Source organism: Pseudopipra pipra, chromosome 22, assembly GCF_036250125.1.
Source record: "Pseudopipra pipra isolate bDixPip1 chromosome 22, bDixPip1.hap1, whole genome shotgun sequence".
Classification (NCBI taxonomy): Eukaryota; Metazoa; Chordata; class Aves; order Passeriformes; family Pipridae; genus Pseudopipra; species Pseudopipra pipra.
In genome coordinates, this window is record NC_087570.1 from 6,623,480 (window position 1) to 6,634,290 (window position 10,811).

The 10,811-nt window shown below is 57.7% G+C and overlaps 2 protein-coding genes across 2 annotated transcripts in view; one reads left to right on the forward strand and one right to left on the reverse strand.

The window, feature by feature from the left end:
* Positions 1–4,521: 4,521 nt before the first annotated feature.
* Positions 4,522–6,953, forward strand: SVBP (small vasohibin binding protein). Its single transcript, XM_064678735.1, has 3 exons — positions 4,522–4,626; positions 6,029–6,150; positions 6,777–6,953. Exons 2-3 carry the CDS (start codon positions 6,031–6,033, stop codon positions 6,861–6,863), a joined length of 207 nt encoding a protein of 68 aa, XP_064534805.1. The 5' UTR covers positions 4,522–4,626; positions 6,029–6,030; the 3' UTR covers positions 6,864–6,953.
* A 1,852-nt stretch (positions 6,954–8,805) lies between these two features.
* The window catches only part of TMEM269 (transmembrane protein 269), a 3,542-nt gene continuing 1,536 nt past the window's right edge, over positions 8,806–10,811 (reverse strand). The window contains exons 3-4 of the mRNA XM_064634367.1: positions 9,026–9,243; positions 8,806–8,953 (exon numbers count right to left, since the gene is read on the reverse strand). Of these exons, the coding sequence (XP_064490437.1) occupies positions 8,844–8,953; positions 9,026–9,243 (328 nt within the window). The 3' untranslated portion in view covers positions 8,806–8,843. The remainder of the gene's footprint in view (positions 8,954–9,025; positions 9,244–10,811) is intronic.

Consider the following 10,811-nt stretch of genomic DNA (forward strand, 5'->3'; position numbering starts at 1 on the left):
TGCTGGGGGTGCCACACCCTGCCGGGAGTGGCCGTGCCCTGTGGTGTGTCCTGAGCCGTGCCAGCTGTGCCATGTGTGCTGTGCCAGCCTAGGAGAGCCTGTCCTGGGACGGGGACAGGGACAGGGCTGTGTAGGGTTCCATGTAGGGTCCCTGGATTCATGTAGGCTTCCCTGTATCCATATAGGGTGTCCATGTATATATATGTGTGTGTAGGGGTCCCTATATCCATGTAGGTTCCCTGTATCCATGTAGGGGTCCCTGTAGGATTCCCTATATCCATGTAGGGTTCTATGTATCCATGTAGGGTTCCCTATATCCATGTAGGGGTCCCTGTAGGATTCCCTATATCCATATAGGGTTCTATGTATCCATGTAGGGGTCCCTATATCCATGTAGGCTTCCCTGTATCCATGTAGGGTTCCCTGCAGGATTCCCTATATCCATGTAGGGTTCCCTGTAGGATTCCCTATATCCATATAGGGTGCTATGTATCCATGTAGGGGTCCCTATATCCATGTAGGTTCCCTGTATCCATGTAGGGGTCCCTGCAGGATTCCCTATATCCATGTAGGGTTCCCTGTAGGATTCCCTATATCCATATAGGGTTCTATGTATCCATGTAGGGGTCCCTATATCCATGTAGGATTCCCTGTATCCATGTAGGGGTCCCTGCAGGATTCCCTATATCCATGTAGGGTTCTATGTATCCATGTAGGGGTCCCTATATCCATGTAGGATTCCCTATATCCATATAGGGTTCCCTATATCCATGTAGGTTCCCTGTATCTCTGTAGGCTTCTGTGTCATATAGGGGTCCCTCTACCCCTGTAGGGTCTGTGCAGGGCTCGGGGCCCTGCGGGGCTGGTTGGGGTTTTTGGCGGCCCTGGGGGGGTGTCTGGGGATCTATAGGGGCTGGGCTGCACAGAGGGTGTGATATGTAGAGGGTGGGCTCTATAGGGTGGGTCTGTCCAGGGGGGCTGATATAGAGGGGTGTGGTGTATAGGGGATGTGATATATAGGCATGTGATATATAAGGGATGTATGTAAGCAGTGCAATATATAAGGGATGTGTTATATAGGGATGTGATATATAGGAGGTGATTTATACAGGGAGTGTGATATGTAGAGGTGGGCTCTATAGGGTAAGTCTGTCCAGGGGATCTGATATATAGGGGTGTGATATAGAGAGGTTGTATAGAAGGGGTGTGATATGTAGGGAGTTTGATACATAGGATATGTGATGTATAAGGGGTGTGATATATAGGGGATGTGATATATAGGGGGTGATCTATACAGGGAGTGTGATATATAGAGGTGGGCTCTATAGGGCAAGTCTAGCCGGGGATATCTGATATATAGGGGTGTGATATGCAGAGGTTGTATATAAGGGGTGTGATATATAAGGAGATGTGGTGTATAGGGGTGTGATATATAGGGGTGTGATATATAGGAGTGTGAGATAGGGGGTGATCTATTCAGGGACTGTGATATGTAGAGGTGGGCTCTATAGGGTAAGTCTGTTCAGGGGATCTGATCTATAGGGGCCGTTATCTATAGGAGTGTGATATATGAGGGATGTACGTAGGGGGATGTGATATATGGGGGTGTGATGTGTAGGAGATGTGATATACACAGGGTGTGAGATATAGAGGGTGATCTGTGCGGGGACTGTGATATATAGAGTTGAGCTCTATAGGGTAAGTCTATCCAGGGGGTCTGATATATAGGGGATGTGGTATATAGGGGTGTGATATATAGGATATAGGGCTATATAGGGGTTATGGTGTGGGGGGGTATATCTAGGGGTGGGCTATAGGGGGGTATGATGTGTAGGGGGTGGGCTATATAGGGGATGTGCCATAGGGGCAGGTATAAGGGGTATGGTGTAATGGGGAGATATATGGGGGTGAGCTATGCAGGGGATGGGCTGTACAGGGGTGATATATAAGGGTGGGCTGTATAGAGTGGGTCTGTCTGGAGGTCTGGTGTATAGGGGGGTGATGTATAGGGGCTGGGCTGTACAGGGGTTATGGTATATGGGGGGTTATGTGGGGGGGGTGATATATAGGGGGTGTGATATGCAGAGGGTGTGATATATAGGGGTTGGGCTATAGGAGGTATAATGTATAGGGACTGGGCTATATAGGGGTTTGGGTACCTGGGGGAGATAGAGAGTGGGCTGTAACCAGGGGTGTTATATAGGGGGGTGATGTGTAGGGGATGGAATATATAGGTATGGTATAATGGGGGAGATGTGTGGGGTCAGCTGTACAGGGGATGGGCTGTATGGAGGGATGTATAGGGGTGGGCTATGCAGGGGAGGGATATATGGGGGTGAACTATATAGAGGGTGTGGTATATGGGGGAGGATATATAGGGTGGGCTGTATAGGGGTGGGCTGTGTGTGGGGTGATATGGGGGGGTTGTGCAGAGTGGGGGGCCACATGGGTAGTGATATATAGGGCAGTGATATAGGGGGTGGGCTCTAGGGGAAGGGGTATATAGGGATATATGTGAGGGGGGCTGTAGGGGGGTGATGTATGAGGGGTGGGATATCCCAGCGCTGTGGGGCTGTAGGGTAAGTGGGGACACAGGGGAAGGGGCTGGGGGGCACTGGGGCCACACTGGGATTCCTGGGGTTATAGGGTCAGTGTGTCTATAGGGCACTGGGGTCACTGCTGTATCACACCCCTGTCATACCCCTGTCACACACTGTATCACACCGCTATCACACCCCTGTCACTCCGCTATCACACCCCTGTCACTCCACTATCACACCTGTCACACCGCTCTGTCACACCCCTGTGTCACACGGCTCTATCACACTGCTGTCACTCCGCTGTCACACCCCTGTCACACCCCTGTCACACCCCTGTCACACTGCTCTATCACTGCTGTCACATGCTGTCACACCACTGTGTCTGTCACACCCCTGTGTCACACCACTGTCACACTGTCACACTCCTGTCACACCCCTGTGTCACACCGCTCTATCACACCCCTGTCACACCGCTGTCACACCCCTGTGTCACACCCGTGTCACACCCCTGTGTCACTCTGCCGTCACTCCGCTGTCACACCGCTATCACACCACTCTGTCACACCGCTGTCACTCCACTATCACACCCGTCACACCACTCTATCAGACCCCTGTCACCCCGCTCTATCACTCCGCTCTGTCACACCACTCTATCACACCGCTGTGTCAAACCCCTGTGTCACACCCCTGTCACCCCGCTCTATCACTCCGCTCTATCACACCCCTGTCACTCCGCTGTGTCTGTCACACTGCTCTATCACACCCCTGTGTCACACAGTATCACACTGCTCTATCACACCCCTGTCACACCGCTGTGTCTGTCACACTGCTCTGTCACACCCCTGTGTCACACCACTCTATCATCACACTGCTCTATCACACTGCACTATAACACCCGTGTCACACGCTATCACACCCCTGTCACTCCCCTGTCACTCCACTATCACACCCGTCACACCGCTCTATCACAGCCCTGTCACACCGCTGTCACACCCCTGTCACACTATCTCACACCCCTGTCACCCCGCTCTATCACACGCTGTCACACCCCTCTATCACTCCGCTCTGTCACACCCCTGTCACTCCACTGTCACACCCCCGTGTCACACTGCTCTATCACACCCGTGTCACATGCTATCACACCGCTGTGTCAAACCCGTCACACCGCTCTATCACACCGCTCTATCACACCCCTGTCACTCCACTGTCACACCCCTGTCACTCCGCTGTGTCTGTCACACCACTCTGTCACACCCCTCTATCACACCGCCCTATCACACAGCACTATCACACCCCTGTGTCACACCGCTGTCACTCTGCTGTCACACCCCTGTCACACTGCTCTATCACACCCCTGTCACCCCACTGTCACACTGCTCTATCATACACTATCACTGCGTTCTATCACTCCGCTCTGTCACACCACTCTATCACACCCCTGTCACTCCGCTATCACACCACTGTGTCACACCGCTGTCACTCCACTGTCACACCGCTGTCACTCCGCTATCACACCCCTCTCACACCGCTGTGTCTGTCAAACGGCTCTATCACACCCCTGTGCCACTCCACTATCACACCCCTCTGTCACACCACTGTCACTCCACTATCACACCCCTGTCACACGGCTCTATCACACCCCTATGTCACTCCGCTATCACACTGCTCTATCACACCCCTGTATCACTCCGCTCTCTCACACCGCTCTATCACACCCCGCTATCACACCCCGCTATCACACCCCTGTCACACCGCTCTATCACACCCCTGTATCACACCCCGCTGTCACACCGCTCTATCACACCCCTGTCACACCGCTATCACACCGCTATCACACCCTTGTATCACACCTCTGTGTCTCTCACACCCCTGTATCACTCCGCTCTCTCACACCGCTCTATCACACCCCTGTATCACTCCGCTCTCTCCGCTGTCCCCGCCGGCAGCGGCTCCCTCCGCAGTTCCGCTCTCTCCGCCAGGGGGCGCTGTCCCCGCCCGTCCCGGCGCGCGCGCGCAGGGCGGGCAATCGATCGCCGAGCGGCGGGAGGGGCCCCGCCGCCATCTTGCCCCGGGAGCGGCCCCGCCGGTACCGGAGAGCAGGGGGGGCTCGGAGGGGATTTGGGGGGGCCCGAGGGGCTGTGAGGGGGCTGGGGGGGGCTGCGGTTGTCAGGGGGCACCGAGGGGCTGAGGGGCTGTGAGGCCGGGGCAGTGCTGTGAGACATGAGGGGCTGGGGGCGGGGCACAGAGAGTTGTGGGGCTGAAGGGGGCGGCGGTTTGTGAGGGGATGGGGGGCGCGGGGGGGGTCTAGGGGGATGCAGGAGGCCTTGAGGGGCTGTGGGACAGTGGTTTGTGTGGGTAGTGGCGGCTGGGGTGCTCCGGGACCTCTGGGGGCTTGTGGGGAGGAGGTTGGGGGGGGGGGGGAGATGGGGCAACTGAGGGGGTCGGGGGGGATTTGAGGGTCTCCCGTGGGGCTCAGGATGTCAGTGGGGGGTTGGGGGTCTCCTGTCGGGGTTTGGGGGTCTCCTGAGGGGCTCAGGATGTGTGTGGGGGGCCAGCAATGGGGATCAGGGTGCTCGGGAGGGAGTTTGGGGTCTCCCATGGGGTTCAGGATGTCTGTGGAGATTTGGGGGTCTCACATTGGGTTTAGGATGCCAGTGGAAGTTTGAGGGGTCTCCTGTGGGGCCCAGGATGGGTTTGAGGGGAGGGGGTCTCCTGTGAGACTCAGGAAGTCTGTAGGGGGTCATCTCTGGAGTTTTGGGGTCCTCCTGTGGGGGGTTGGGAGTCTCACATTAGGCTCAGGATGCCAGTAAAGGTTTGGGTGTGTCCTGGGGGGCTCGGGTTGTCGGGGGGGGATTGGGGGTCACCTGTGAGGGGTTGGGGGTCTCACGTTGGGCTCAGGATGGGTTTGAGGGGGTCACCTGTGGGACTCAGGATGTCTGGGGGTCTGTGGAGGTTTGAGGGTCTCCCGTGGGGCTCAGGATCATTGTGGGGGTTTGGGGGTCTCCTGGGGGGCTCAGGATGTCTGGGGGGGTCACCCCCGGCGGTCTGGGGGTCTGCTCTGGGAGTTTGGGCATCACCTGTGGGGTTTGGGGGTCTCCCCTGGGGCTCAGGATGTCAGAGCTGCAGCCTGGGGGGTCCCAGGGGCTCCCTGGGGCCTGAGCTGGACTGGGGGGTCCCGGGGGTCCGTGCTGCTCCTGGGGGTCCCTGGGTGCTGCTGGCCTGGGCTCAGGGGGCTCCTGGGGGCTGGGGGGACTTCCTTAGGGCTGGGCTGGGCTCGAAGGGCTCCCTGGGGGCTGTGCAGGTCCCGGGGGGTTCCTGGGGGGCTGTACTGGGCTCAAAGACTTTGGGGGCTCCTGGGGGCCGGGCTGGGCTCGGGGGCTCTGTGGGGGCCCGTCCCGGGGGTCTCTGGGGCCGGGCTGGTCCCGGGGGATCCCTGGGGGCCGGTCCGGTCCCGGGGGTCCCCGTGTGACCCCCCCCATGGATCCCAGCCATGGATCCGGGCGCGGGGGCGCGCAAGGAGCGGCCGAAGGCGCGGGAGGGGCCGGCGCGGCTGGAAAAGGCCAAGCAGAGATCGGCACAGCAGGAGCTCAAACAGCGCCAGAGGGCCGAGGTGAGACCGGGAGCGGGAACGGGGGAGCTGGGACTGGGAATGGGGGAAGTGGGACCGGCAGGGGGGAGGGATTCTGGGAGTTGAGGGGTTGGACTGAGAATGGGACTGGGAATGGGGGAGGGATCCCGGGAATGAGACTGGGAATGGAGAGAGGGATCCTGGGAATGGGGGGGACAGCAACTGGGGGGGTGGTACCAGAAATGGGGACAGTGACTGAGAATGAGGAGAGGGACTGGGAATAGGACCAGGAATGGGAGAAGTGAGACCAAGAATAGGGAAGATGAGACTGGGAATTGGGGGGTGGTGGCAGTAATGGGGAGAGGGACTGGGATTAGGGGGGTGGGATCCCAGAAATGGGAGGGGAACCTGAGAATGAGGAGGGGAACCAGGAATGGGGAGAGGGACTGGGAATGGGACCGGGAATGAGGAGATGGACTGGGAATGGGACCGGGAATGAGGAGATGGACTGGGAATGGGACCGGGAACTGGGGGGAGGTGGGACCGGGAATTGGGGGGTGGGAATGCAGGGGTGGGACTGGGAGTGGGGGGCAGGAAAAGCAGCCCAACTGGGGCCAGGCCCCCCTTTTCCATCCCTCCTTTTCCATCCCTCCCTTTCCCACCCCCAGATCTACGCCCTGAACCGGGTGATGACGGAGCTGGAGCAGCAGCAGTTTGACTCGTTCTGCAAACAGATGCAGGGAGGGGGGGAGTGACCCCCGGGGCCCCCACCCCTTTTGTACCCCCCTATTTATTCTCATCTCCGTTTTGTACCAATAAAACTGGGCTGTTCTGCCGCTCCTGCATCCGGGGCTCCAGGGAATGGGGAGGCCTTATCCCAGCATTCCAGTTCCCTGCCTCGGGAAGGGTCCTGCCCTGGCCCCATTCTGACCTTCCCAGCCAAGGGAAAGGTCCTGCCACACTCCTGTCCTGGCATTCCAATTCCCTGCCCAGGGAAGGGTCCTGTTCTGACTCCATCCTGTCATTCCTGCCCCAGCCCCATCCCAACATTCCCTGCCCAGGGAAAGGTCCTGCCCTGGTCCCATCCCAGCATTCCTGCCCTGGTCTCATCCCAACATTCCTGCCCTGGTCCCATCCCAGCATTCCTGCCCTGGTCCCATCCCAACATTCCCAGCTGAGGGGAAGGTTCCTGACCCAGCCCCACCCTGACATGCTCTGTCAAGGGAAAAGGTCTTGTCCTGATCCCATCCCAGTATTCCCAATGAGAGAAGGGTCCTATCCTGGACTCATCCTGATATTCCCTGCACAGGCACCATCCCAAAATTCCCTACACTGGCCCCATCCCAACATTCCCTGCTCTGGCCCCACCCTGACATTCCTGCCCTGGCCCCATCCCAATATTCCCTGCCCAGGGAAGGGTCCTGCCCCAGCCTCATCCCAGCATTCCTGCCCAGGGAAGGGTCCTGCCCCGGCCCCATCCCAGCATTCCCAGCTAAGGGGAAGGGTCCTGCCCCAGCCCTATCCCGACGTTCCCTTCCCTGACCTCATCCCAGCATTCCCTGCCCAGGAAAAGGTCCTGTCCTGGTCCCATCCCAACATTCCCTGCCCAGGAAAAGGTCCTGTCCTGGTCCCATCCCAACATTCCCTGCCCAGGGAAGGGTCTTGTTCTGACTCCATCCTGTCATTCCTGCCCCGGCCCCATCCTGACATTCCCTGCCCAGGGAAGGGTCCTGCCCTGACCCCATCCCAACATTCCCAGCTGAGAGGAAGGTTCCTGCCCTCCCAGAGCCGGGGTTTTCCCAGGATTTCTCCCGGAGGACCCCTCTCACAGCTGCTGGATCCTCTCAGGGGATCCCAAGTGTTTCTCCAGCTCCAGGTCCAACCTTTGCTTCCTTCCTCCTCCCACACCCTCCGGCAGCCTCCGGCTTTCCAGAGGCTTGGGATCAAATCCTGCTTCCCCCTTCCCCCCTTGGGATCAAATCCCACCTCCCTCTTTTCCCCAAAGGATTCAGAGTTCTCTTGTGGGGTCTGACCCTAAATCCCCTGTTTCCAAGGATTTGTGGGGGCAATCCCTAAATTCTCTGTTTCCCAAGGATTTGGGAGTCTCTTGTGGGGTTGATCCCTAAATTCCCTGTTTCCCAAGGGTTTGGAGGTCTCCTGTGGAGTTTGATCCCTAAACTTCCCATTTCCCCAGGGTTTGTGGGTCTCTTGTGGGGTTGATCCCTCAGATCAACCTTGTTTCCCCAGGGTTTGTGGGATCCTTGCGGGGGCAATCCCTGAACTCCCTGCTTCCAAGGCTTTGTGGAGGCAATCCCTAACTCCCCCTTTCCCAGAGATTTGTGGGGTCGATCCCTAAAGTCCTATTTCCAAGGCTTCATGGGGGCAATCCCTAACTCCCTCTTTCCCAGAGATTTGTGGGGTTGATCCCTAAAATCCTGTTTCCAAGGCTTCATGGGGGCAATCCCTAACTCCCTCTTTCCCAGAGGTTTGTGGGGTTGATCCCTAAAATCCTACTTCCAAGGCTTCGTGGGGGCAATCCCTAAATTCCCCGTTTCCCACGTGTCCCCAGGTCCCTGCTGCAGTCGTGGGGTGGGATCGGGGTCCCCTCACCCTCCCAAACCCGCTGCCCAATCCCCTCCTTTTTTCCCCGCCCTCCTCCCGCTTCCAGCCGGCGAACCAAAGGCTCACAAAGCATCACAAAGCTAAGCCGGGCTTTACTGGTCTCCAGGCGGGGCTCAAGCCTTGCAGCTCCACAGCGCGGACGGGAAGACGATGTAGGACGTGGCCCAGGCCAGGCAATAAACCGCGGCCACCGCCGCCGGCGCCAGCAGCACCGCCGCCACCCCTGCGGAGGGGACAGTCCGTGGGGACCTGCCCTTCCCACCCCGGCCCGGGAAGGGCCCCGTCCCGGCCTCACCTCCGGCATAGACCAGCTTCTTCCAGCGCTGGGACTCCAGCACCCTGTCGTGGGGGTAGGAGCCGCAGTCGGTCATGCCCAGGATCATCGCGCCCGCGGCCACCCGCAGCAGCGCCAGGTGGCCCCCCGAGAGCAGGAAGGTGCTGGCCAGCAGGGCCGAGGGGTAGGGGCAGGGCAGGCCCCTGTAGGTGAAGGGGATCCCTGGGGGGGAGCCGCAGCTTCAGTTTGGGGGGGAAACCCCAAAGAAACCCTTCCCCCCCCCATTTATTGAGGGCAAAGCAGAGCCCACCCGCCAGCTTGGCCACAGAGCCAAACCGGGGCGAGCCCCTTTTCACCCCATTTCCCCCTATTTCGGCAAACCCGGGGTGTCCCCCACTCCTCAGTCCCCTTTTGCACCCCGTTTCTCCCTTTTTCACCCCATTTCTCCCTTTTCCACCCCATTTCTCCCTTTTTTGCCCCATTTTTCACCCCATTTCTTACCCCATTTCTCCCTTTTTCACCCCATTTTTCACCCCATTTCCCGCCTTTCACCCCATTTCTTACCCCATTTCTCCCTTTTCACCCCATTTCTTACCCCATTTCTCCCTTTTTCACCCCATTTCTCCCTTTTTCACCCCATTTCTTACCCCATTTCCCCCTTTTTCACCTCATTTCTTACCCCATTTCTCCCTTTTTCACCCCATTTCCTCCTCCCCCCCACTGAGGCCGGAGCAGAGCCCGACCACCAGGTTGGCCACAAAGAGAATAAAACTGTGGTATCCCCCTTTTTTTCCCCCTTTCCCCCTATTTCCAGCAAAACCCAGGGTGTCCCCCATCCCTCAGCCTCCTTTTTCACCCCATTTCCCCCCTTTCCCCCCAATTCCCCCCTTTTCCCCCACCTTTGGGGGTGAAGCAGATCCCAGCCCCCAGTTTGGCCACAGAGCCAAACCAACGTGACTTCACTTTCCATCCCAGTTTTTCACCTATTTCACCTCTTTTCTCCAGCAAAACTGCTGTGACCTCCCCTTTTTCTCCCTATTTCTCCTTTTTATCCCCCATTTCCTCCTGTTTTCCTTTTTCCCCCAGTATTAAAGCCGGAGCAGAGCCCAGCCCCTGCTTGGCCACAGAGGGAGTAAAGCTGTTCTGTCCCCCTTTTCCCCCATCTTTCCCTGTTTTCCAGAAAAAACAGGGTGCCCCCCACTTCTCAACCCCCCTTTTCACCCCATTTCCCTCTTTTTCTCCCCATTTCTCCCTTTTTGACCCCATTTGCTCCTTTTCCCCCCACCTTTTGAGGGCGAAACAAATCCCAGCCCCCGGCTTGGCCACAGAGCCAAAACAGCGCAACCCCACTTTCCATCCCAGTTTTTTCACCCTATTTCACCTTTTTTCCAGCAAAACTGCTGTGACCTCCCCTTTTTTCCCCCCATTTCTCCTTCTTATACCCCATTTCCCCCCGTTTTCCCGTTTTTCCCCCACCCACTGAGGCTGGAGCAGAGCCCGCCCTCCAGCCTGACCACACGGAACAAACCAGGGCGACTTCCCACCTCGCTTTTTTGTCTTATTTCACCTTTTCTCTCAGCAAAACCACCGTGACCTCCACTTCTTCTCTCCATTTCTCCCCTTTTGACCCCATTTCCCCATTTTTTACCCCACTCTCCTCTTTTTCCCCCTCCTTTTGAAGGCAAAACACATCCCAGCCCCCAGCTCGGCCATCGGCGCGACCCCGTTTTCCGTCCTGGTTTTTTGCCCTATTTCACCTTTTTTGTCCAAAAAACCACGGTGACCTCCCCTTTTTCTCCCCATTTCA

Coding starts and splice junctions, on each gene's coding strand:
- SVBP (XM_064678735.1), top strand. CDS start 6,031: ATGGATCCGGGCGCGGGGGCGCGCAAGGAGCGGCCGAAGGCGCGGGAG. Junction 6,151..6,776: donor AACAGCGCCAGAGGGCCGAG/GTGAGACCGGGA, acceptor TCCCACCCCCAG/ATCTACGCCCTGAACCGGGT.